The sequence below is a fragment of the Nipponia nippon genome, unplaced genomic scaffold, assembly GCF_047370975.1.
Source record: "Nipponia nippon isolate SJK-2023a ecotype South Korea unplaced genomic scaffold, ASM4737097v1 scaffold_41, whole genome shotgun sequence".
Lineage (NCBI taxonomy): Eukaryota > Metazoa > Chordata > Aves > Pelecaniformes > Threskiornithidae > Nipponia > Nipponia nippon.
The window spans coordinates 657,761-683,071 of NW_028262360.1; the positions used below are offsets into that span (position 1 = coordinate 657,761).

The following is a 25,311-nucleotide window of genomic DNA, read 5'->3' on the forward strand; positions in this document are numbered from 1 at the left end:
CAGGGATGGGACAGAGTTGGGGACAAGAACACGATTGGGGACAGGGAGGACAGGGTTGGGGACAGCCCTGTCACCCACCTCTGTCTCCATCTTCTCTGGGCCTTTGGGCTCCTTCTCGTCCCTGGTGTCACCGTCGTCCCTGTCTGGGGGTGGCCCTGGCCCGTCCCCGCGCTCGCTGGGCGCCGGCGTGGCTGGGGACAGGGGACGTTAGGACATGGGGACATGGGGTGTCCCTGTGTCCCCCCACCCTGTCCCCCATGTCCCCCACGTCCCTGTCCCCATCCCGTCCCCTGCGTCCCCCCATCCCTGTGTCCCCATCCTGTCCCCATGTCCCCCATATCCCCCTGTCCCTGTCCCCATCCTCTGTCCCTCATGTCCCCCTGTCCCCATCCTGTCCCTATGTCCCCATCCCCATATCTTCATCCTGTCCCCAACGTCCCCCATGTCCCCCCCTGTGTCCCCACGTCCCCATCCCCTTATCTTCATCCTGTCCCCTTGTCCCCATCCTGTCCCCATGTCCCCCATCCCCATATCTTCACCCTGTCCCCATCCTGTCCCCATGTCTCCATCCTGTCCCCGTGTCCCCATCCCCATATCTTCATCCTGTCCCTCACGTCCCCCATGTCCCCCTCTGTGTCCCCATGTCCCCATCCCCTTATCTTCATCCTGTCCCCCTGTCCCCACCCCCATGTCCCCCATCCCCATATCTTCGTCCTGTCCCCTTGTCCCCACCCTGTCGCCATGTCCCCATCCCCATATCTTCATCCTGTTCCCCCTGTCCCCATCCTGTCCCCATGTCCCCATCCCATGTCCCCCATCCCTTTATCTTCATCCTGTCCCCATCCTGTCCCCATGTCCCCATCCCCATATCTTCATCCTGTCCCTCACGTCCCCCATGTCCCCCTGTGTCCCCATGTCCCCCATCCCCATATCTTCATCCTGTCCCCCTGTCCCCACCCTGTCCCCATGTCCCCATCCCCATATCTTCATCCTGTCCCCACCGTCCCCCCTGTCCCCCTCTGTGTCCCCACGTCCCCCACCCCCCTATCTTCGTCCTGTCCCCTTGTCCCCATCCTGTCCCCATGTCCCCATCCCCATATCTTCATCCTGTCCCCATCCTGTCCCCATGTCTCCATCCTGTCCCCGTGTCCCCATCCCCATATCTTCATCCTGTCCCCTCGTCCCCATCCCATGTCCCCCATCCCCTTATCTTCATCCTGTCCCCATCCTGTCCCCATCCTGTCCCCATGTCCCCATCCCCCTATCTTCATCCTGTCCCTCACGTCCCCCACGTCCCCCTCTGTGTCCCCATGTCCCCATCCCCGTATCTTCATCCTGTCCCCCTGTCCCCATCCTGTCCCCATGTCCCCATCCCCATATCTTCATCCTGTCCCTCACGTCCCCCATGTCCCCTCTGTGCCCCCATGTCCCCATCCCCTTATCTTCATCCTGTCCCCCTGTCCCCATCCTGTCCCCATGTCCCCCATCCCCATATCTTCATCCTGTCCCCCTGTCCCCACCCTGTCCCCATGTCCCCATCCCCATATCTTCATCCTGTCCCCAACGTCCCCCATGTCCCCCTCTGTGTCCCCATGTCCCCCATCCCCATATCTTCGTCCTGTCCCCTTGTCCCCATCCTGTCTCCATGTCTCCATCCTGTCCCCGTGTCCCCATCCCCATATCTTCATCCTGTCCCCCTGTCCCCACCCTGTCCCCATGTCCCCATCCCCATATCTTCATCCTGTCCCCAACGTCCCCCATGTCCCCCTCTGTGTCCCCATGTCCCCCATCCCCATATCTTCGTCCTGTCCCCTTGTCCCCATCCTGTCTCCATGTCCCCATCCCCTTATCTTCATCCTGTCCCCATCCTGTCCCCATGTCTCCATCCTGTCCCCGTGTCCCCATCCCCATATCTTCATCCTGTCCCCTTGTCCCCATCCCATGTCCCCCATCTTCTTATCTTCATCCTGTCCCCATCCTGTCCCCATGTCCCCCATCCCCATATCTTCATCCTGTCCCTCACGTCCCCCATGTGCCCCTCTGTGTCCCCATGTCCCCATCCCCATATCTTCATCCTGTCCCCCTGTCCCCACCCCCATGTCCCCCATCCCCATATCTTCGTCCTGTCCCCTTGTCCCCACCCTGTCCCCATGTCCCCCATCCCCTTATCTTCATCCTGTCCCCCCTGTCCCCACCCTGTCCCCATGTCCCCATCCCATGTCCCCCATCCCCATATCTTCATCCTGTCCCCCCTGTCCCCACCCTGTCCCCATCCCCTTATCTTCATCCTGTTCTCCCTGTCCCCATCCTGTCCCCCTGTTCCCACCCCCATGTCCCCCATCCCCATATCTTCATCCTGTCCCCCCTGTCCCCATCCTGTCCCCCTGTCCCCACCCCCGTGTCCCCGTACCGGGCGTGGGGGGGCCGGGGCTGGGGGGGCCGCTCTGCTCGGGGCTGGGGGGACAGGTCTTGGCGGGGGAGGAGGCGCGGGACGAGCGCTTGGAGTCGGCGCTGGGCTCCGGGGCCAGCTCGGGAAGGCTCCAGCGCCCGTTGATGTGCTCGAACTCCTGCACCTGTGGGGGCACCCAGGCGTCAGGGGGCACCCAGGCACCCGGGGGGGGCACCCAGGTGTCCGGGGGGGGCACCCAGGTGGCCAGGGGGGGACCCTGGCACCCGGGGGGGGGCCCAAGTATCCAGGGGCACCCTGGCACCCGGGGAGGGGGCCAAGTATTCAGGGGGCACCCAGACACCCAGGGGGGACCCAGGTGTCCAGGGGGGCACCCAGGTGTCCAGGGGGGGACCCAGGCACCCGGGGGGGGCCAAGTATCCAGGGGCACCCAGGCTCCCGGGGAGGGGGCCAAGTATTCAGGGGGGCACCCAGGCACCCGGGGGGACCCAAGTATTCAGGGGGGGACCCAGGCACCCGGGGGGGACCCAGGTGTCCAGGGGGGGACCCAGGCACCCGGGGGGGAGGGCAAGTATTCAGGGGGGCACCCAGGCACCCGGGGGGACCCAAGTATTCAGGGGGGGACCCAGGCACCCGGGGGGGGACCCAGGCACCTGGGGGGGACCCAGACATCCAGGAGGGGACCCAGGCACCCGGAGGGGACCCAGGTGTCCAGGGGGGGACCCAGGCATCCAGGAGGGGACCCAGGCGTCGGGGGGCACCCAGGCACCCGGGGGGACCCAAGTATTCAGGGGGGCACCCAGGCACTCGGGGGGACCCAGGCACCCAGGGGGGACCCAGGCACCCGGGGGGGACCCAGGCACCCAGTGGGGACCCAGATGTCCCAGGGGGACCCAAGTGTCCAGGGGGGACCCAGGCACCCAGGGGGGACCCAGCGGGGGGGGGGTGGGGGGTGTCGTACCTTCTTCTTGACGAGGGACATGACGCCGATGCGGGTCAGCACCTGCTGCCGCGAGAGCCCCTCCCGGGGGACCCCGTCCGCGAAGGTCTCGGAGCCGTCGGCCCCCGGCTCGCAGAGGTGCCGCATGAACAGGGACACGTAGGCCCTGGGGGACACGCTCAGGGCCACCGCCCGCCGCTGCCCCTCCCCCCGGCCCCTCCGGGGGCCCTTGTCCCCGCAGACCCCTCCCCAGGGGCCCTTGTCCCCAGGGGCCCTTGTCCCCATAGACCCCCTCCCAGGGGCCCTCATCCCCAGTGTCCCTTGTCCCCGCAGACCCCCTCCCAGGGGCCCTTGTCCCTGTTGTCCCTGTTCCCCAGGTCCCCATCTCAATAGTCCCTTGTCCCCAGTGTCCCTTGTCCCCATTGTTCCTGTTTCCAGGGTCACCATCACGAGGGTCCCTTGTCCCCAGGTTCCCTTGTCCCCACAGACCCCATCCCCAGGGTCCCTTGTCCCCATTGTCTCCGTTCCCAGGGTCCCCATCTCGAGGGTCCCTTGTCCCCAGGGTCCCTTGTCCCCATAGACCCCATCCCAGGGGCCCCGTCCCCAGGGGCCCTTGTCCCCATTGTCTCCGTTCCCAGGGTGCCTTGTCCCCACAAGTCCCTTGTCCCCGCAGACCCCCTCCCCAGGGGCCCTTGTCCCCATAGACCCCCTCCCAGGGGCCCTTGTCCCCACAGAACCCTGTCCCCAGGGGCCCTTGTTCCTCTTGTCCCTGTTCCCCAGGTCCCCATCTCAAGGGTCCCTTGTCCCCATAGACCCTGTCCCCAGGGGCCCTTGTCCCCATAGACCCCCTCCCAGGGGCCCTTGTCCCTGTTGTCCCTGTTCCCCGGGTCCCCATCTCAAGGGTCCCTTGTCCCCAGTGTCGCTTGTCCCCACTGTCCCTGTTTCCAGGGTCACCATCACGAGGGTCCCTTGTCCCCAGGGTCCCTTGTCCCCATAGACCCCATCCCAGGGGCCCCGTCCCCAGGGGCCCTTGTCCCCATTGTCTCCGTTCCCAGGGTCCCCATCTCGAGGGTCCCTTGTCCCCAGGGTCCCTTGTCCCCATAGACCCTGTCCCCAGGGTCCCTTGTCCCCATTGTCTCCGTTCCCAGGGTCCCCATCTCGAGGGTCCCTTGTCCCCAGGGTCCCTTGTCCCCATAGACCCTGTCCCCAGGGTCCCTTGTCCCCATAGACCCCCTCCCAGGGGCCCTCGTCCCCATTGTCCCTGTTCCCAGGGTCCCCACAGACCCCATCCCCAGTGTCCCCTGTCCCCAGGGTCCCTTGTCCCCATTGTCTCCATTCCCAGGGTCCCCATCTCGAGGGTCCCTTGTCCCCATAGACCCCATCCCAGGGTCCTCGTCCCCAGGGGCCCTTGTCCCCACTGTCCCTGTTCCCAGGGTGCCTTGTCCCCACAGACCCCCTCCCCGGGGCCCTGTTCCCAGTGTCCCCTGTCTCCATAGACCCTGTCCCCAGGGTCCCCACCTCAAGGGTCCCTTGTCCCCATAGACCCCGTCCCTAGGGGCCCTTGTCCCCATAGACCCTGTCCCAGTGTCCCCTGTCCCCAGGGGCCCTTGTCCCCATTGTCCCTGTTCCCAGGGTCCCCATCTCAAGGGTCCCTTGTCCCCATAGACCCTGTCCCCAGGAGCCCTGTCCCCAGGGGCCCTTGTCCCCATAGACCCCGTCCCAGTGTCCCCTGTCCCCACTGTCTCCGTTCCCAGGGTCCCCATCTCGAGGGTCCCTTGTCCCCAGGGTCCCTTGTCCCCACAAACCCTGTCCCCAGGGTCCCCATATCAAGGGTCCCTGTCCCCAGTGCCCCTTGTCCCCATAGACCCTGTCCCCATTGTCCCTGTTCCCAGGGTCCCCATCTCAAGGGTCCCTTGTCCCCAGTGCCCCTTGTCCCCATAGAACCCATCCCAGAGGCCCCTGTCCCTACAGTCCCTGTTCCCAGTGTCCCTTGTCCCCATAGACTCCATCCCAGGGTCCCCTGTCCTCAGTGTCCCAAGTGTCCCCATCCCCAGGGACCCTGTCCCCAGGGTCTCCAGTGTCCCCAGCATCCCTGACCCCAGCGTCCTCAGTATCCCTGATGTCCCCAGTGTCCCCAGTATCCCTGATGTCCCCAGTGTCCCTGCGCCATCAGCCTGTCCCCTCATCACAGCGCCCGTCCCGGGCTGTGCCGGCTCTGGCCGGGTCCTGCCACCGCTCTGACGTCCCCTGGGCCAGACGCGGCCCCCCGAGGGGACATGGGGACCTCGGGGGTGACTCTGTGTCGGGGTGAGGGGGACACGGGCTCGTCCGGTCCCCAGGAAAACCGACAGCGATGGCGCTCGGCTGAGTAAGGGCTCATCACGCGGCATGGGGACACGGGGGGACACGGGACAATGGGGACGCACGGGGACACTGGGGGACACAGAGGGACAAGGGAAGACGGGGACATGGGGGGACGTGGGAAGATGGGGACACAGGGACATGGGGGATACGGGGACATGGGGGGACAGACGCAGGGCGATGGGGACACACAGGGACATGGGGGGACACGGGGGGACACAGAGGGACAAGGGACAACAGGGACATGGGGGGACACGGGAAGATGGGGATGCACGGGGACACTGGGGGACACAGAGGGACAAGGGACGATGGGGACATGGGGGACAAGAGAAGATGGGGACATGCGGGGACGCATGGACATGGGGACATGCAGGGACACAGGGACACAGAGTGACATGCAAGGACACGGGGGACGGGGACACGGGGCACAACGGGACAACGGGGACACAGAGGGACACAAGAAGACGGGGACGTACGAGGACACGGGGTGATGGGGACACAGGGGGACACGTGGAGCCACATGGGGACACAAAGGGACACGTGAGGCCACACGGGGACATGCAGGGGACATGGGGATGGACATAGGGACATGGGGACACAGAGGGGAACATGGGGACACATGGGGACATGGGGGACATAAGAACATGGGGGACAATGTGAGGACACAAGGACATGGGGGACACATGGGGGGACACACGGGTACCCCTCTCTCCTGCCCCACCCGCATCAGTGCCACCGCCTGTCCCTGGTGCCACCGCCTGTCCCTGATGCTCCTGCTTGTCCCCAGCACCACTGCCTGTCCCTGATGCCACCGCCTGCCATTGATGCCACCGCCTCTCCCTAACGCCATTGCCTGTCCCCAGATGCCACCGCCTGTCCCTGGTACCACCACCTGTCCCTGACACCATTGCTTGTCCCCAGCACCACCGCCTGCCCCGGATGCCACCTCCTGTCCCCAACACCACCGCCTGTTCCCAGCACCACCGCCTGTCCCGGTGCCACCGCCTGTCCCCGCTGTCACCTACTTGAACTCCTTCTCGGTCTTGCCGCGCAGGTCGCGGACGAGCCACTGGGAGGTGAAGGCATCCTGGGGGGGCATCCCCCACCGCATCACCGCGTTCAGGAAGGCCTTGCGCTGCCGCGTGTTGAACCCCAACACCTGGGGGGGGCACGGGTGGGGGTGGGACCCCAGCACCCAGGGGGGAGTCATGGGTGGGTGGGGGGACCCCAGCATCTGGGGGGGCATAGGGGTGTGGGGGGGCCCCAGCATTTGGGAGGGGACATGGGTGGGTGGGGGACTCATGGGTGGGTGGGAGGACCCCAACATCTGGGGGGGTTACAAGCGGGTGTTGGGGCATGGGTGGGTGGGGGGACCCCAGCATTTGGGGGGGGGGGGCACGGGTGGGTGGGGTGACCCCAGAACCCGGGGGGACACAGGTCAGGGGGGGACCCCAGCATCCGGGGGAGCATGGGTGGGTGGGTGGGGGTCCCCAGCACCTTGGGGGGTCACGAGTGGGTGGGGGGACCCCAGCATCTGGGAGGGATGCAGGTGGAGGGGAGACCCTGGCACCCGGGGGGGGGGTGGGTGGGTGGCTGGGGGGACCCCGGCATCTGGGGGGGGGCATGGGTGGGTGGGGGACCCCAACATCTGGGGGGCACGGGTGGGTGGGGGACCCCAGCACCCGGGGGGGAGTCATAGGTGGGTGGGTGGGGGGGCCCCAACACCCAAGGGGGGGAGCCTGGCATCAGGGGGTCATGGGGGGGGGGGGGGGGGGGCGCCGGCACCCGGGGGGGGTCACGGGTAGGTGGGGGACCCCAATATCTGCAGGGGTCATGAGTGGGTGGGGGGACCCCGGCATCCAGGGGGGAGTCATGGGTGGGTGGGGGGACCCCAGCATTTGGGGGGGGGGGCATGGGTGGGGGGGGGGACCCCAGCGCCCGCAGCGGACCCCAGCCCCTGGGTGCCCCCCGGGGTCCTCACCTCGATGTTGCCGCCCACCCGGGCCAGCAGCGGGGGCAGGGGTTTGTCCTTCTCGTTCCGCAGCTGCCGCTTGGACTGACGCCGGCCTGGGGACGGACGGACGGATGGACGGGGGTCAGCACCCACCCCTGGCACCCTGACCCCCACCCGGGGCACCCCGAGCTTCCCCCCCCCCCAGCACCCTGAGCCTCCCCAGGGCACCCTGATGCCCCTCAAGGTACTCTGACCCCCCCCCCAGCACACTGGCCCCCCCTTGGGGCACCCTGACCCCCCCAGCACCCCGACCCCCCTTTGGGGAACCCCGACCCCCCTGGGGCACCCTGACCCCCTTCGCAAGGCACCTTGACCACCCCAGGGCACCCCAACCCCCCTTGGGGCACCCCAACCCCCCCGGGGCACCCCGACCCCCCCCCTTTGGGGAACCCCAACCCCCCCGGTGCACCCCAACCTCCCCCACAGCACCCCAACCCCCCCGGGGCACCCCGACCCCCCTTCAGCACCCCAAACCCCTCCTCAAGGCACACCACCCCCCCCCCCCAGCACCCCGACCCCCCCATCAAGGCACCCTGACCCCCCAGGGCACCCCACCCCCCCCCAGCACCCCGACCCCCCCCCCCTCAAGGCACCCTAACCCCCCCCAGCCCCCCCAGTGCCACCCCAGACCCCTCCCTAGATGAGGGGGGGGCTCAGGGGGACACTAGGGGACACAGAGGTGACACGGAGGGACACGGGGGGACATGGAGGGGACACGGAGGGGGACATGAGGGGACACAAGATACATGGGGGGACACAGGGGGACATGGGGGGACATCAGGGGACACAAGGGGACACAAGGGGACACACAGGGGACATGGGGGGGACAGAGAAGGGACACGGGGGGACATGGAGGGGACACGGGGGGACATGGGGGCACTTGGGGGGACATGGGGGAGAGAGAAGGGACACAAGATGTATGGGGGGGACATCAGGGGACAGAGGGGGACACACAGGGGGACAGAGAGGGGACACGGGGGGACATGGAGGGGACATGGGGGGACACATGTGGGAACAGAGGGGACATAGGGGGACACGGGGGACTCGGGGGACACAGGGGGACACATAGAGGGACACAGGGGGACTTGGGGACACCCAGAGGGGACATGGGGGGACATCAGGGGACATGGGAACACACAGGGGGACACAGAGGGGACATGGAGGGGACACGTGTGGGAACAGAGGGGACACGGGGGGACTTGGGGACATGCAGAGGGGACACAGAGGGACTTGGGGACACACAGGGACACACAGAGGGGACACTGGGGGACATGGGGGGAGTCGGGGACACAGAGGGGGACACAGAGGGGACATGGGGGGACATGGGGGGACTCGAGGACAAAGAGAGGAAACGGGGGACATGGGGGCACACAGAGGGGACACGCGGGGGGACGGGGGGGAGATCAGGGGACACGGGGACACAGAGGGGGACACAGAGGGGACATGGGGGGACACAGAGGGGACATGGGGGGACTCGAGGACAAAGAGGGGACACGGGGGGACATGGTGGGACACAGAGGGGACACGGGGGGACTCAGGCAGACATGGGGGGACACAGGGGGACACAGAGGGGACTTGGGGACACACAGGGACACACAGAGGGGACACAGGGGGACACGGGGGGACACAGAGGGGACGGGGGGGACACAGAGGGGACGCGGGGGCCACTCACCCTCCGGCCGCTCGTCGAAGTCCTCGTCCTCCTCCTCGGAGCCCACCGAGTACTCGGACTGGTTGTCTGGGGGGCACCGTCAGCACCCGCCTACCACCGCACCCCCAACACCCCCACACCCCCAAACACCCCCCGCACCCCCCAAAGAAGCCCTGACACCCCCCAAACACCCCCGCACCCCCAGCCACCCCTGTACCCCCCAAAGAAGCCCTGACACCCCCGAAAGAACTCCCGACACCCCCGAACACCCCCGCACCCCCTGTACCCCCTAAAGAACCCGACACCCCCCAAACATCCCCACACCCCCAAACACCCCTGCACCCCTGACACCCGCCAAAGAACCCCCAACACACCCTATACCCCCCAAGTACCCCCCATACCCCCAGACACCCCCTGCACCCCCGAAGATCCCCTGACACCCCCCAAACACCCTCTGTACCCCCAACACCCCCGTACCCCCAAACACCCCCTGTACCCCCCAAAGAACCCCTGTACCCCCAAATACCCCCTGCACCCCCAATACCCTGTACCCCCAAACACCTCCTGTACCCAACACCCCCTGTACCCCCCAACTACCCCCCGCACCCCCCAACACCCTCTGTACCCCCAGCCACCCCCTGCACCCCCAATACCCTGTACCCCCAAATACCCCTGTACCCCCAATACCCTGCACCCCCAAACACCCCCTGTACCAACACCCCCTGTACCCCCCAACACCCCCTGTACCCCCCAAAGAACCCCTGTACCCCCAAAGAACCCCTGCACCCCCAATACCCTGTACCCCCAAACACCTCCTGTACCCAACACCCCCTGTACCCCCCAAATACCCCCTGTACCCCCAAACACTCCCTGCACCCCCCAACACCCCCTACACCCCCAGGTACCCCCAAATTCCCCCCCCCCCAGGTACCCCCAAATTCCAAGCCTGTGGGACAGGCTCGTCCAGAGCCCTCCCAGTGCCTCCCAGTCTGTCCCAGTGCCCTCCCAGTAACTGCCAGTGCCTCCTGAGGAACATCCCAGTAACCTCCCAGTGCTCCCAGTTGCCCCGTACCCGCTTTGGTCCTCCTGGATGTGGGTACCCAGTGCATTGGGACCCCCTCCCCAGTGCCTCCCAGTCCATCCCAGTATCCTCCCAGTCCATTCCAGTATCCTCCCAGGACTGACAGAGCACACTCCCAGTGCCTCTCATTCCCCCAGCAACGGCACCCAGTGCCTCCCAGTGCTCCCAGTTGCCCTGTACCCACTTTAGTCCTCCTGGGTTCAGGTACCCAGTGCATTGGGACTCCCCCCAGTGCCTCCCAGTCTGTCCCAGTGCCCTCCCAGTAACTGCCAGTGCCTCCTGAGGAACATCCCAGTAACATCCCAGTGCTCCCAGTTGCCCTGTATCCTTGGTCCTGCTGAGTGCAAGCGCCCAGGGCATCAGGACTCCCCCCAGTGCCTCCCAGTATCCTCCCAGTACTGACAGAGCACACTCCCAGTGCCTCCCAGTGCTCCCGAGGAACATCCCAGTAACCTCCCAGTGCTCCCAGTTGCCCTGTATCCACTTTTGTCCTCCTGGGTGCAGGTGCCTAGTGCATTAGGACTCTCCCCAGTATGTCCCAGTATCCTCCCAGTCTGTCCCAGTGCCCTCCCAGTAACATCCCAGTTACTGAGGAACATCCCAGTACCTTCCAGTACTCCCAGTTGCCCTGTACCCACCTTGGTCCTCCTGGGTGTGGGTGCCCAGTGCATCAGGACTCCCCCCAGCGCCTCCCAATGCCTTACCAGTGCCTCCCAGTCTGTCCCAGTGCCCTCCCAATGCATCCCAGTACCTAACCAGTCTGCTCCAGTGCCCTCCCAATGTGTCCCAGTACCCTACCAGTGCTTCCCAGTTCTCCCAGCTGCCCTGCACCCACCTCAGTTCTCCTGGGCAAGGGTGCCCAGTGCATCAAAACCCCTCCCAGTAACTCCCAGTGTGTTCCAGCATCCTCCCAGTACCTTCCCAGTGCCTCCCAGTACCCACCTTGGTCCTCCTGGGCGGCGGCGTTGTAGTTGATCTGCTTGCACACCCGCTTCCCCTCGCCCAGGTTGCGCGCCAGGTCCTCCCACTGCCTCCCAGTGCACTCCCAGTGCCTCCCACTACCTTCCCAGTACCCCCCAGTGCCTCCCACTACCTTCCCAGTGCCTCCCAGTACCCACCTTGGTCCTCCTGGGCGGCGGCGTTGTAGTTGACCTGCTTGCGCACCCGCTTCCCCTTGCCCAGGTTGCGCGCCAGGTCCTCCCACTGCCTCCCAGTGCACTCCCAGTGCCTCCCACTACCTTCCCAGTGCCTCCCAGTACCCACCTTGGTCCTCCTGGGCGGCGGCGTTGTAGTTGACCTGCTTGCGCACCCGCTTCCCCTTGCCCAGGTTGCGCGCCAGGTCCTCCCACTGCCTCCCAGTGCACTCCCAGTGCCTCCCACTACCTTCCCAGTACCCCCCAGTGCCTCCCAGTACCCACCTTGGTCCTCCTGGGCGGCGTCGTTGTAGTTGACCTGCTTGCGCACCCGCTTCCCCTTGCCCAGGTTGCGCGCCAGGTCCTCCCACTGCCTCCCAGTGCACTCCCAGTGCCTCCCACTACCTTCCCAGTACCCCCCAGTGCCTCCCAGTACCCACCTTGGTCCTCCTGGGCGGCGTCGTTGTAGTTGACCTGCTTGCGCACCCGCTTCCCCTTGCCCAGGTTGCGCGCCAGGTCCTCCCACTGCCTCCCAGTGCACTCCCAGTGCCTCCCACTACCTTCCCAGTACCCCCCAGTGCCTCCCAGTACCCACCTTGGTCCTCCTGGGCGGCGTCGTTGTAGTTGACCTGCTTGCGCACCCGCTTCCCCTTGCCCAGGTTGCGCGCCAGGTCCTCCTGCTGCTGCTCGTAGTGGTGCCGCAGCAGCTTCTCCCAGTAGTCGGGGTCGACGTTCTCCTCCTGCTTGATGATCTCCCGCTCGATCTCCTCGATCTGCCGGCACAGCGCTGTCAGCACCCACCCAGGCCACCCGCGGGCGCCCGCCGGAACCCCGTCGGGCCTGAGGTTGCCACCGCCAGGCTCCAGTGTCCCCAGCTCCATCGTTTCCATTGTCCCCAGCGCCATCAGCTCCACCTGCGTCATCCCCACCGTTCCCATCCACCATCATCTTCATCTTCCCCATCCCCATCGTCTCCATCATCCCCATCTCTGTCCCTATCACCTCCATTGTCCTCATCTCCCTTGTCTCCGCTGTCCCCACCTCCACCAGATCCATTGTCCCCACCATCTCCCTCATCCCCATTGTCCCCATCATCTCCATCACCTCCACCATCCCCATCTCCCCATCTCCATCGTCTCAATCGTCCCCACCTCCACCAGGTCCTTTGTCCCCACCACCTCCATCATCCCCACCATCTCTATCTCCATCACCACCATCATCCCCATCTCCATTGTCTCCGTTGTCCCCATCTCCACCAGATCCATTGTCCCCACAGTCTCCATCATCCCCATCATCTCTATCTCCAACATCTTCAGCACGCCCATCTCCATCATCTCAATCGTCCCCACTTCCACCATCTCCATTGTCCCCACCGTCTCCATCATCCCCATTGTCCCCATCATCTCCATCACCTCCATCGTCCCCATCTCCATCGTCCCCATCGTCCCCACCATCTCTATCTCCATCACCTCCATCATCCCCATCTCCATCATCCCCATCATCCCCATCATCTCCATCACCTCCATCATCCCCATCATCTCCATCACCTCCATCATCCCCATCATCTCCATCACCTCCATTGTCCCCATCGTCTCTATCTCCATCACCTCCATCATCCCCATCTCCATCATCCCCATCATCTCCATCACCTCCATTGTCCCCACCATCTCTATCTCCATCACCTCCATCATCCCCATCTCCATTGTCCCCATCATCCCCACCATCTCTATCTCCATCACCTCCAGCGTCCCCATCTCCATCATCCCCATCATCTCCATCACCTCCATTGTCCCCATCTCCATCATCCCCATCATCCCCATCATCTCCATCACCTCCATTGTCCCCATTGTCTCTATCTCCATCACCTCCATCATCCCCATCTCCATTGTCCCCATCATTTCTATCTCCCTCACCTCCAGCGTCCCCATCTCCATCATCCCCATTATCCCCATCATCTCCATCACCTCCATCATCCCCATCTCCATCGTCCCCATCATCCCCATCATCTCTATCTCCATCACCTCCATTGTCCCCATCTCCATCATCCCCATTATCCCCATCATCTCCATCACCTCCATTGCCCCCACCATCTCTATCTCCCTCACCTCCAGCGTCCCCATCTCCATCACCTCAATCATCCCCACCTCCACCATCTCCATGGTCCCCACCACCTCCACCACCCCCATCGTCCCCCCCTTCACACCCTATCCCGTGTCGCCCCGTCCCCGTCCCCGGGGCGCACCTTGTCCTCCTCACGCACGACGTACTGGGCCACCTTGAAGGAGCTGAGGTACTCGTTCATGTTCTGCACGTCAGCATCGTCGGTGGCATCCTGGTTGCGGTCCAGCAGCCGAGCGATGGCCTCGTTGTCGTAGTGGATGACGCTACTGTCCTCCTCCTTGTTCTCCCCTGCGCCGGCGACACGCTGCTGACACGGCCTGACGTGGTCCAGCAGGGCCTGGCACGGCTCAACATGGCCTTGGCATGCTCCAACATGGCCCAACGCGGCCTGACATGACCTAGTACGGCCCAGCATGGCCCAACATGGTCCAGCACAGCCCAGTACAGCCCAACATGGTCCAACATGGCCCAACATGGTCCAGCACAGCCCAGTACAGCCCAACATGGCCCAACATGGTCCAACACGGCCCAACATGGTCCAGCACAGCCCAGTACAGCCCAACATGGCCCAACATGGTCCAACACGGCCCAACATGGTCCAGCACAGCCCAGTACAGCCCAACACGGCCCAACATGGCCCAACATGGTCCAACATCGCCCAACATGGTCCAGCACAGCCCAGTACAGCCCAACACGGCCCAACATGGCCCAACATGGTCCAACATCGCCCAACATGGTCCAGCACAGCCCAGTACAGCCCAACACGGCCCAACGTGGTCCAACATGGCCCAACATGGTCCAACACAGCTTCACATGACCTAGTACGGCCCAGTATGGCCCAACATGGTCCAGCACAGCCCAGTACAGCCCAACATGGTCCAACATGGCCCAACATGGTCCAACACGGCCCAACATGGTCCAGCACAGCCCAGTACAGCCCAACACGGCCCAACATGGCCCAACATGGTCCAGCACAGCCTGACATGGCCCAACATGGTCCAACATCGCCCAACATGGTCCAGCACAGCCCAGTACAGCCCAACACGGCCCAACATGGTCCAACATGGCCCAGCATGGTCCAACACAGCTTGACATGACCTAGTACGGCCCAGTATGGCCCAACATGGCCCAGCACAGCCCAGTACAGCCCAACATGGCCCAACACGGCCCAACATGGTCCAGCACAGCCCAGTACAGCCTGACATGGCCCAACATGGTCCAGCACAGCCCAGTACAGCCCAACATGGTCCAGCACAGCCCAGCACAGCCTGACATGGCCCAACATGGTCCAACATCACCCAATATGGTCCAACATGGTCCAGCACAGCCCAATACACCCCGACACAGCCTGACATGGCCCAACATGATCCAACACAGCTTGACATGACCCAGTATAGCCCAGCATGGCCCAATATGGTCCAATATAGCCCAACATGATCCAACATGGCCCAACATGGTCCAACATGGTTCAACACAGCTTGACATGACCTAGTACAGCCCAGCATGGCCCAATATGGTCCAGCACAGCCCAATACACCCTAACACAGCCTGACATGACCCAACATGGTCCAACATGGCCCAATATGGCCCGACACGGCCTGACATGACCCAACATGGTCCAACATGGCCCAACATGGCCCAATGTGGTCCAATATGGCCCAACATGGTCCAACACAGCTTGACATGACCTAGTATGACCCAGCATGGTCCAGCACACCCCAATACAGCCCAGCATGGCCTGACATGGCCCAATATGGTCCAATATGGCCCAACATGGTCCAGCACAGCCCAGTACAGCCTGACATGGCCCAGCATGGTCCAACATGGCCCAACATGGTCCAACATGGCCCAATATGGTCCAGCACAGCCCAGTACAGCCCAACACAGCCTGACATGGCCAAACATGGTCCAACAAGGCCCAACATGGTCCAGCACAGCCCAGTACAGCCCAACATGGCCTGACATGGCCAAACATGGTCCAACATGGCCCAACGTGGCTCAATATGGTCCAACACGGTCCAACGTAGCCCCACAGAGCTCAACATGGTCCAACATGGCCCAACATGGTCCAATATGGCCCAACATGGTCCAACACAGCTTGACATGGCCTAGTACAGCCCAGCATGGCCCAACATGGACCAGCACAGCCCAATACACCCCAACACAGCCTGACATGGTCCAACATGGCCCAACATGGTCCAACAAGGCCCAACATGGTTCAACATCGCCCAATATGGTCCAACAAGGCCCAATATGGTCCAGCACAGCCCAATACAGCCCAACACAGCCCAACATGGCCCAACATGGTCCAACATGGACCAACATAGCCCAGCATGGTCCAACACAGCTTGACATGACCTAGTACGGCCCAGCATGGCCCAACATGGACCAGCACAGCCCAATACAGCCCAGCACGGCCCGACACGGCCCAACATGGTCCAACATGGTCCAACACAGCTTGATATGGCCTAGCACAGCCCAGCATGGCCCAACATGGACCAGCACAGCCCAATACAGCCCAGCACGGCCTGACATGGCCAAACATGGTCCAACATGGCCCAAGATGGCCCAATATGGTCCAACACGGCCCCACAGAGCTCAACATGGTCCAACATGGCCCACCATGGTCCAACACGGCCCAACGTGGTCCAACACAGCTTGACATGACCTGGTATGGCCCAGCATGGCCCAACGTGGTCCAGCACAGCCCAATACAGCCCAGCATGGCCTGACATGGTCCAACACGGCCCAACATGGTCCAGCACAGCCCAATACAGCCCAACATGGCCTGACATGGCCCAACATGGACTGACATGACCTAGTATGGCCCAGCATGGTCCAACACGGCCCAATGTGGTGGCCCAACACAGCCCGACATGGACCAGCGTGGCCCAACACAGTCCAATATGGTGGTCCAACACGGTCCGACATGGCCCGACATGGCTCAACATGGTCCAACATGACCCAGTGTGGCCTGGCACAACCCAGCACAGCCTGACACGGTCCAGCATAGCCTGACGTGGCCCAACATGGCCCAGCGTGGCCTGGCATGGCCCAGAATGGCCTGACACACACTGACGTGGTCTGTCACGGCCTGGTACAGCACGGCATGGCCTCACACACCTGGTCACCACCTCACGTGTCCCACCACAGCCCTGTCACAGCCTCTCACACCCTATCGTAGCATCACACCTTCTGTCATAGCCTCATGCATCCCATCATGGCCCACACGTCCCACCACAGCCTCACGGGCTCCATCGTGGCCCCCATCGTGTCCTCGCATGTCCCATCATGGCTTTTCATGACCTGTCACAGCCCCATTGTGACCTCACGTGTCCCACCATGGCCTTGCACGTCCCACCATGGCCTCACACGTGCCACCACGGCCCCGTCACGGCCTCGTGTGTCCCATTCTGACCTCATCATGACCTTACGCATTTCATCACGGGTTTGCATAACGTTTCATGGCCTCGCATGTCCTGACGTAGCCTCGCACATCCCACCACGACCTCAAATGTCCCATCATGGCTCTGCGTGACCCATCATGACCCATCATGACCTCGAACATCCCACCACGGCTCTGTATGACCCATCATGACCTTGAACATCCCATCATGGCTTTGTGCGACCCATCATGACCTTGCACGTCCCACCACGGCTCTGCATGACCCATCATGACCTCGAACGTCCCACCACGGCTCTGCATGACCCATCATGACCTCGAACGTCCCACCACGGCTCTGCATGACCCATCATGACCTTGAATGTCCCATCACAGCTCTGCGTGACCCATCACGACCTCGAACGTCCCACCACAGCTCTGCATGACCCATCGTGACCTTCAACGTCCCACCACGGTCCTGCGTGACACCCATCACGACCCTGAACATCCCACCATGGCTTTGCATGACCCATCATGACCTCGAACGTCCCATCACAGCTTTTCAAGCCCAGTCACAGCCCACCATGGGCTCCCATGTCCTACCACTGCCTCCCACGTCCCACCACGGCCTCCCATGTCCCACCACGTCCCCCCCCAAAGCCCGGCACACCCTGTCCCACCCATCCCCAACCCCGTTGGGCGCTGACCCTCGTTCTCATCCTTGAAGAGCTCCTCAGTGCCAAACTTGAGGATGTCATCAAGCTCCTGCTTGGACATGGAGCCGGCCTTGGAGCCCAGCCCGGGGCGCACCACCAAGTGCGTCAGCATCATCTTGCGCTTGGCCACCTGCGTGATGCGTTCTTCCACCGACGCGCGCGTGACAAACCGGTAGATCATCACCTTGTTGGCCTGGCCGATGCGGTGTGCCCGGCTGAAGGCCTGGGGGGACAGGGACGCGAGGTGTCAGAGAAGGGACGTGGAGATGGGGGACATGTCAGGTGGTGGGGGACAAGGGTGGGGGGACGCCAGTAGGGACATGGTGGTGGGGGACATCAGAGCAGGGACGTGGTGGCGGGGGACGCGCCGGAGCAGGGATGCGGTGGTGGGGGCCGTGGTGGCAGTGGGGGACAGGGACACCGTGGGGGACACGGGGACAGAGCGGGAGAAATGGAGGGAGGGTTGGGGACAGGGTATCAGGATGGGTGACAGGGTACTGGGTGGGAGACGCTGGGCAAGTGACAGGTTGCAGGGCGGGTGACATGGGGTGGGTGACATGGGGTGGGTGACAGCAGGTGGGTGACAAGGTGCCAAGGGGGGTGCCAGGTGGGTGACACTAGGTGTGACAGGGTGGCGGGCAAGTGACAGGGTGCCAGGCGGGTGATGCTGAGCGGGTGACAGGCAGCTGACATCGGGTGGGTGACAGAGTGCTGGGGTGGGTGATGCTGGGTAGGTGACAGGGTGCTGAGCTGGGTGACAGGGTGCCCGGTGAGTGATGCCGAGCAGGTGATGGGGTGCTGGGCAGCTGACATCAGGTGGGTGACAGGGTGCTGGGTGGGTGATACCAGGTGGGTAACAGGGTGCCAGGCGGGTGACACCCGACAGGTGACAAGTTGCTAGGTGGGTGAGGCTGGGTGGGTGACAGGGTGCCGGGATGGGTGACAGGGTGCCAGGATGGGTGATGCTGGCAGGTGACATGGTGCTGGGCAGGTGGTGCTGGACGGGTGACAGGGTGTGGGGTGGGTGACAGGGTGCTGGGGTGGGTGACAGGGTGCTGGGCAGGTGATGCTGGACGGGTGACAGGGTGCTGGGATAGGTGATGCTGGCAGGTGACATGGTGCTGGGCAGGTGGTGCTGGATGGGTGACAGTGCATGGGGTGTGTGACAGGGTGCTGGGGAGGGCGACAGGGTGCTAGGATGGGTGCCAGGGTGCCGGGATGGGTGACGCCGGGCGGGTGACAGACCTGGATGTCGTTGTGGGGGTTCCAGTCGGAGTCGAAGATGACGACGGTGTCGGCGGTGGCCAGGTTGATGCCGAGGCCCCCGGCCCGCGTCGACAGCAGGAAGCAGAACTGCTGCGCCCCCGGCGCTGCCCCCCCGGCGTCAGCGGGGGGGGGCCGGCCCCCCCAAACCCGGGACCCTCTGACCCGCCCCCCGCCGCCATCAGCATGGGGGGCTGCCCCCCCCCCAACTCCCCAGTGCTGCCCCCCTAAATCCAGGACCCCCCAAACCCCCTGGCGCTGCCCCCCGGCGTCGGCATGCGGGGCTGGCCCCCCAAACCTGGAACCCCCCAATCCCAGGACCCCCCAAACCCCCCTTTCTTATCCCCCCACCCAGTGTTGCTGCACCCAGGGAAATTCCCCCCACCACCACCACCTTGGGAGGGGTACAGGGTGGTCCCCAGGACACTGGGGTGCCCCCCCCCAGACACCTGGGTGCCCCCCCAAGGCATCTGGGTGCCTCCCAAACTCCTGGGTGCCCCCCAACACCTTGGTCCCCTCCGGACACCCGGGTACCCCCGAACGCCTCTGTGTGTCCCCCCCCCCCGGCCCCTGGGGCCCCCCCAGACACCGGGGTGCCCCCCCAGACACTTGGGTGTCCCCCCCCCCCGACCGCCTGGGTGCCCCCCGGACGCCGGGGTCCTACCGTTGAAGCGGTCGATGGCCTCCTGCCGCAGGGCCCCCGTGATGCCCCCGTCGATGCGTTCGTACTTGTAGCCCTCGTAGTCCAGAAAATCCTCCAGTAGGTCCAGCATCTTCGTCATCTGCGGGCACTGGTTAGACTGGGAGCACCCAGGGGTGCTGGGGGCACCCGGTACTGGTCAGACTGGGAAGACCCAGGGGAGCTGGGATGGGTGGTGGTCAGATTGGGGGCAGGTCCCGGTCACCCCACCTGGGAGAAGATGAGCACCCGGGGGGTCTGGGGGGCTGTAGGTGCCCTGGGGGGGGGGGGGCTGTGGGTGCCCTGGGGGGGGGGGGCTGTGGGTGCTGGGGGGTCCCTGGGGGTCCCGGCCACCCCACCTGGGAGAAGATGAGCACCCGGTGGTTTTGCTCCTTCAGCTTCCGCAGCATCTTCTGCAGCAGCAGCAGCTTCCCCGAGGCCTTGATCAGGGCCCCCCCCTCGTAGGCGCCGCTTGGCAGCTTCGGGGACTCCTGGGGACACAGACGTCACCTCGCTGGCCCCCGGTGTCCCCTGAGGTCCCCCAGCCTCCATCGACGTCCCTCTGTGTCCCTCCGTGTCCCTCCACCCCACATCCCTCTGTCCCCTCCACCCCATGGCCCTGTCCCATGTCCCTCGTATCCCTCACGTCCCCATGTCCCACCGTGTCCCCATGTCCTTCTACCTCCTCCACATCCCTCCAACCCCTCCATGTCCCCATGTCCCCCCATGTCCCCATGTCCCACCATGTCCCCACGTCCCTCTATCTCCTCCACATCCCTCCAACCCCTCCATGTCCCCATGTCCCACCACGTCCCCACGTCCCTCCACCCCACGTACCTCTATCCCCTCCACATTCCTCCAACCCCTCCAGGCCCATCTGTCCCACCGTGTCCCCCCATGTCCCCATGTCCCACCGTGTCCCCATGTCCCTCTATCCCCTCCACATCCCTCCAACCCCTCCATGTCCCCATGTCCCACCACGTCCCCACGTCCCTCCACCCCACGCACCTCTATCTTCTCCACATTCCTCCAACCCCTCCATGCCCACGTGTCCCACCATGTCCCCATGTCCCTCTATCTCCTCCACATTCCTCCAACCCTTCCATGTCCCCATGTCCCCTCCATGTCCCTCCACCCCACGTACCTCTATCCCCTCCACCTTCCTCCAACCCCTCCATGCCCACGTGTCCCACCGTGTCCCTGTGTCCCCCCATGTCCCCATGTCCCACCGTGTCCCCATGTCCCTCTATCTCCTCCACATTCCTCCAACCCCTCCATGTCCCCACGTCCCACCGTGTCCCCACGTCCCACCACGTCCCCACGTCCCATCACATCCCCATGTCCCACCACGTCCCCACGTCCCCACACCCCATGTCCCTCCACCCCACGTCCCTCTATCTCCTCCACATCCCTCCAACCCCTCCATGCCCACGTCCCACCATATCCCACCATGTCCCCACGTCCCTCTATCTCCTCCACATCCCTCCAACCCTTCCATGTCCCCATGTCCCTCCACCCCACATCCCTCTATCCCCTCCCACATTCCTCCAACCCCTCCATGTCCCCATGTCCCCCCATGTCCCTCCACCCCCTGTCCCTCTGTCCCCTCCCGGTGTCCCTGCGGTCCTCACCATGGCGGCGACGGGGAAGAGGTAGGGGTGGTTGCAGCACTTCTTCAGGTCCATCATGATGTTGAGCAGCGACACCTGGTTCCCGCCGCCCCGCGAGTTCAACGCCTCGAAGTTCCGCGTCAGGATGTACTTGTAGTACTTCCTACGGGGAGGTCGGTGGGACCCAGGCGTCCGGGGGGTCTCCCCACCACCCATCCCGGGGGACCCAGGCGTCCAGGGGACCCAAGCACCCAAGGGACCCCGGCCTACGTCAGCACAGGGCTGAGCTCCACGCAACGAGCTCCATACAACGAGCTCCACGAACACCCGCTCTGATGGACACCAGGGTCTGGGTGCGCCTCCCGACGATGGACCCAGGCGTCCGGGGGGTCTCCCCACCACCCATCCCGGGGGACCCAGGTGTCCAGGGAACCCAAGCACCCAAGGGACCCCGGCCTACGTCGGCACGGGGCTGAGCTCCATGCAATGAGGTCCACCAACACCCACTCCCATGGACACCAGGGTCTGGGTGCACCCCTCTCCCATGGACCCAGGCATCCGGGGGCTCTCCCCACCACCCATCCCGGGGGACCCAGGCGTCCAGGGAACCCAAGCACCCAAGGGACCCCGGCCTACGTCGGCACGGGGCTGAGCTCCATGCAATGAGGTCCACCAACACCCACTCCCATGGACACCAGGGTCTGGGTGCACCCCTCTCCCATGGACCCAGGCATCCGGGGGGTCTCCCCACCACCCATCCCGGGGGACCCAGGCGTCCAGGGAACCCAAGCACCCAAGGGACCCCGGCCTACGTCGGCACGGGGCTGAGCTCCATGCAATGAGGTCCACCAACACCCACTCCCATGGACACCAGGGTCTGGGTGCACCCCTCTCCCATGGACCCAGGCATCCGGGGGGTCTCCCCACCACCCATCCCAGGGGACCCAGGCGTCCGGCGTACTTCTGCATGGGGCTGAGCTCGACGCGGACGATGAGCTCGGTCTTGGCCGGCATGTTCTTGAAGACGTCGGCCTTGAGACGCCGCAGCATGTGGGGACCCAGCAAGTCGTGGAGCTTCTTGATTTGGTCTTCCTTGGAGATGTCGGCAAACTCCTCCAGGAAGCCCTCCAGGTTGCTGGGAGGGGACAATGTGACGTGGGGGGGGGGTGGCGCAGGGACATGGGGACGGGGACGTAGATGGCTGCGACATGGGGGGACGTGGGGACGGCCACGACATGGCGGGGCGCAGGGGCATGGGGACAGCCATGACGTGGTGGGATGTGGGGATGGCCATGGTGTGGTGGGGCACAGGGCCACGGGGACATGGGGACGGCTGTGACATGGGGGGGATGCGGGGACATCCATGACGTGGCAAGGGCGCAGGGGCATGGGGACATGGGGACAGCCGTGACGTGGTGGGGTGCAGGAGCATGGGGACATGGGGACGGCTGTGACATGGGGGGGATGCAGGGACAGCCATGACGTGGTGGGATGTGGGGACGGCCACGATGTGGTGGGGCACAGGGCCACGGGGACATGGGGACGGCTGTGACATGGGGGGGATGCGGGGACATCCATGACGTGGCAGGGTGCAGGTGCATGGGGACACGGGGACAGCCGTGACGTGGCAAGGGCGCAGGGGCATGGGGACATGGGGACAGCCGTGACGTGGTGGGGTGCAGGAGCATGGGGACATGGGGACAGCCGTGACGTGGTGGGGTGCAGGAGCATGGGGACATGGGGACGGCTGTGACATGGGGGGGGATGCAGGGACATCCATGACGCGGCAGGGCGGAGGAGCACAGGGACATGGGAAGGGATGGAGGGGACCCTGGGGGACACCAGGTGACACCAGGGGACAGGGAGGGAGTGCGGGAACAGCAAGGACACAGAAGCGATGGAGGGATGTGGGTGGATGCAGGGGGACGCAGCGGGGGGAGAGGGGGACCCCGGAGGAGGGGAGGGGACATCGGGGGACAGGAGGGGACATCGGGGGACGTACTTGAAGCGCTCGGGGGTGAGGAAGTTGAGGAGGTGGAAGAGCTCCTCCAGGTTGTTCTGCAGCGGGGTCCCCGTCAGCAGCAGCTTGTGCTCGATCTTGTACCCATTCAGCACCCGAAAGAACTGGGGGGGGGTGGGGTGTGTGTCACCCACGGACCCCGGTGTCCGGGAGGGACCCCCTGACCCCCCCAAGGGCACCCACAGACCCCGGTGTCCGGGAGGGACCCCCTGACCCCCCCCAGGGCACCCACAGACCCCGGCGTCTGGGAGAGACCCCCTGACCCCCCCAAGGGCACCCACGGACCCCGGTGTCCGGGAGGGACCCCCTGACCCCCTCCCAGGGCACCCACGGACCCCGGCATCTGGGAGAGACCCCCTGACCCCCCCCAGGGCACCCACGGACCCCGGCGTCCGGGAGGGACCCCCTGACCCCCTCCCAGGGCACCCACGGACCCCGGCCTCTGGGAGAGACCCCCTGACCCCCCCCAGGGCCCCCACGGACCCCGGCGTCCGGGAGGGACCCCCTGACCCCCTCCCAGGGCACCCACGGACCCCAGCGTCCGGTAGAGACCCCCTGACCCCCCCCCAGGCACCCATGGACCCCGGTGTCCAGGGAACAGCCCCCCAACAGCACCCAGTGGCCCCAGGCATCCGGGTGCCCCCCACCCTGGGGACCCAGGGGTCCAGCTCCCTCTCTCACCCCCCCCAAGGACCCGGGGGCCCGGGCCCCCCCCACCCTGGGGCCCCCAGCACCCGGGTGCCCCCCCCCCCGGGGACCCAGGGGTCCGCCCCCCTCTCCTGCCCCCCCCTCCCGGGACCCAGGGGTCCGGGTGCCCCCGCCCCCGGGGACCCCAGCGTCCAGGTGCCCCCCAACCCAAGGACCCAGGGGTCCGGGTGCCTCCCACCCCGGGGACCCAGGGGTTCGGCCCCCTCCCCCCCCCCCCGGAGACCCAGGGGTCTGGGTGCCCCCCACCCCGGGGACCCAGGGGTCTGGGTGTCCCCCACCCCGGGGACCCAGGGGTCCAGGCACCCTTCCCAGTGGCCCCAGGCATCCAGGTGCCCCCCACCCCAAGGACCCAGGGGTCTGGGTGCCTCCCACCCTGGGACCCAGGGGTCCGGCCCCCTCTCTCACCCCCCCCAGGGGACCCAGGGGTCTGGGTGCCCCCCACCCTGGGGACCCCAGTGCCCGGGCACCTTGGACTGGTTGTTCTTGAGGCGGTGGGCTTCGTCCACCACCAGGCAGGCCCAGCGGATGGAGCCCAGCGCCGCCTGGTCGATGGTGATCAGCTCGTAGGAGGTCAGCAACACGTGGAACTTCACCTGCGCCTCCCGCTGTCGCGGCCGTCAGCACCCATGGGTGTCGTGTGTCCCACCCCACCCCCCCCCACACACACCCCCCCGGGGACCCCGGCGGTGGGGGTACCCCAAATCCTGCACCGTCACCACCACCCGCCACCCCGATCCCCCCGGCCGGGGGGTCTCTCTGCATCTGGCCACCCCAGCACCCCGATCCCTCCTGGGACCCCAGCGGCCAGGGCACCCCCAGCACCCCAAACCCCCTGGGGACCCCAATGTCCAGGTCACCCCAACCCCTGGGGACCCCAACACCCCAAACTCCTGAGGACCCCAATGTCCAGGTCACCCCCCCAGCACCCCAAACCCCTGGGGACCCCAATGTCCAGGTCACCCCCCCAGCACCCCAAACCCCCTGGGGACCCCAATGTCCAGGTCACCCCAACCCCTGGGGACCCCAGCACCCCAAACTCCTGGGGACCCCAATGTCCAGGTCACCCCCCCAGCACCCCAAACCCCCTGGGGACCCCAATGTCCAGGTCACCCCAACCCCTGGGGACCCCAGCACCCCAAACTCCTGGGGACCCCAATGTCCAGGTCACCCCCCCAGCACCCCAAACCCCCTGGGGACCCCAATGTCCAGGTCACCCCCAGCACCC

The 25,311-nt window shown here is 65.3% G+C and overlaps 1 protein-coding gene across 1 annotated transcript in view; it reads right to left on the minus strand.

Moving 5' to 3' along the window:
- The window catches only part of CHD3 (chromodomain helicase DNA binding protein 3), a 73,366-nt gene that overhangs the window by 11,478 nt on the left and 36,577 nt on the right, over positions 1 to 25,311 (minus strand). The window contains exons 19-34 of the mRNA XM_087777885.1: positions 24,554 to 24,691; positions 23,361 to 23,482; positions 22,320 to 22,493; positions 21,380 to 21,521; positions 20,108 to 20,239; positions 19,734 to 19,851; positions 19,052 to 19,176; positions 17,798 to 18,029; positions 13,830 to 13,996; positions 12,183 to 12,360; positions 9,395 to 9,460; positions 7,690 to 7,775; positions 6,734 to 6,867; positions 3,369 to 3,513; positions 2,411 to 2,573; positions 79 to 191 (exon numbers count right to left, since the gene is read on the minus strand). Coding sequence (XP_087634011.1) covers positions 79 to 191; positions 2,411 to 2,573; positions 3,369 to 3,513; positions 6,734 to 6,867; positions 7,690 to 7,775; positions 9,395 to 9,460; positions 12,183 to 12,360; positions 13,830 to 13,996; positions 17,798 to 18,029; positions 19,052 to 19,176; positions 19,734 to 19,851; positions 20,108 to 20,239; positions 21,380 to 21,521; positions 22,320 to 22,493; positions 23,361 to 23,482; positions 24,554 to 24,691 — 2,235 coding nt within the window. The remainder of the gene's footprint in view (positions 1 to 78; positions 192 to 2,410; positions 2,574 to 3,368; positions 3,514 to 6,733; positions 6,868 to 7,689; positions 7,776 to 9,394; positions 9,461 to 12,182; positions 12,361 to 13,829; positions 13,997 to 17,797; positions 18,030 to 19,051; positions 19,177 to 19,733; positions 19,852 to 20,107; positions 20,240 to 21,379; positions 21,522 to 22,319; positions 22,494 to 23,360; positions 23,483 to 24,553; positions 24,692 to 25,311) is intronic.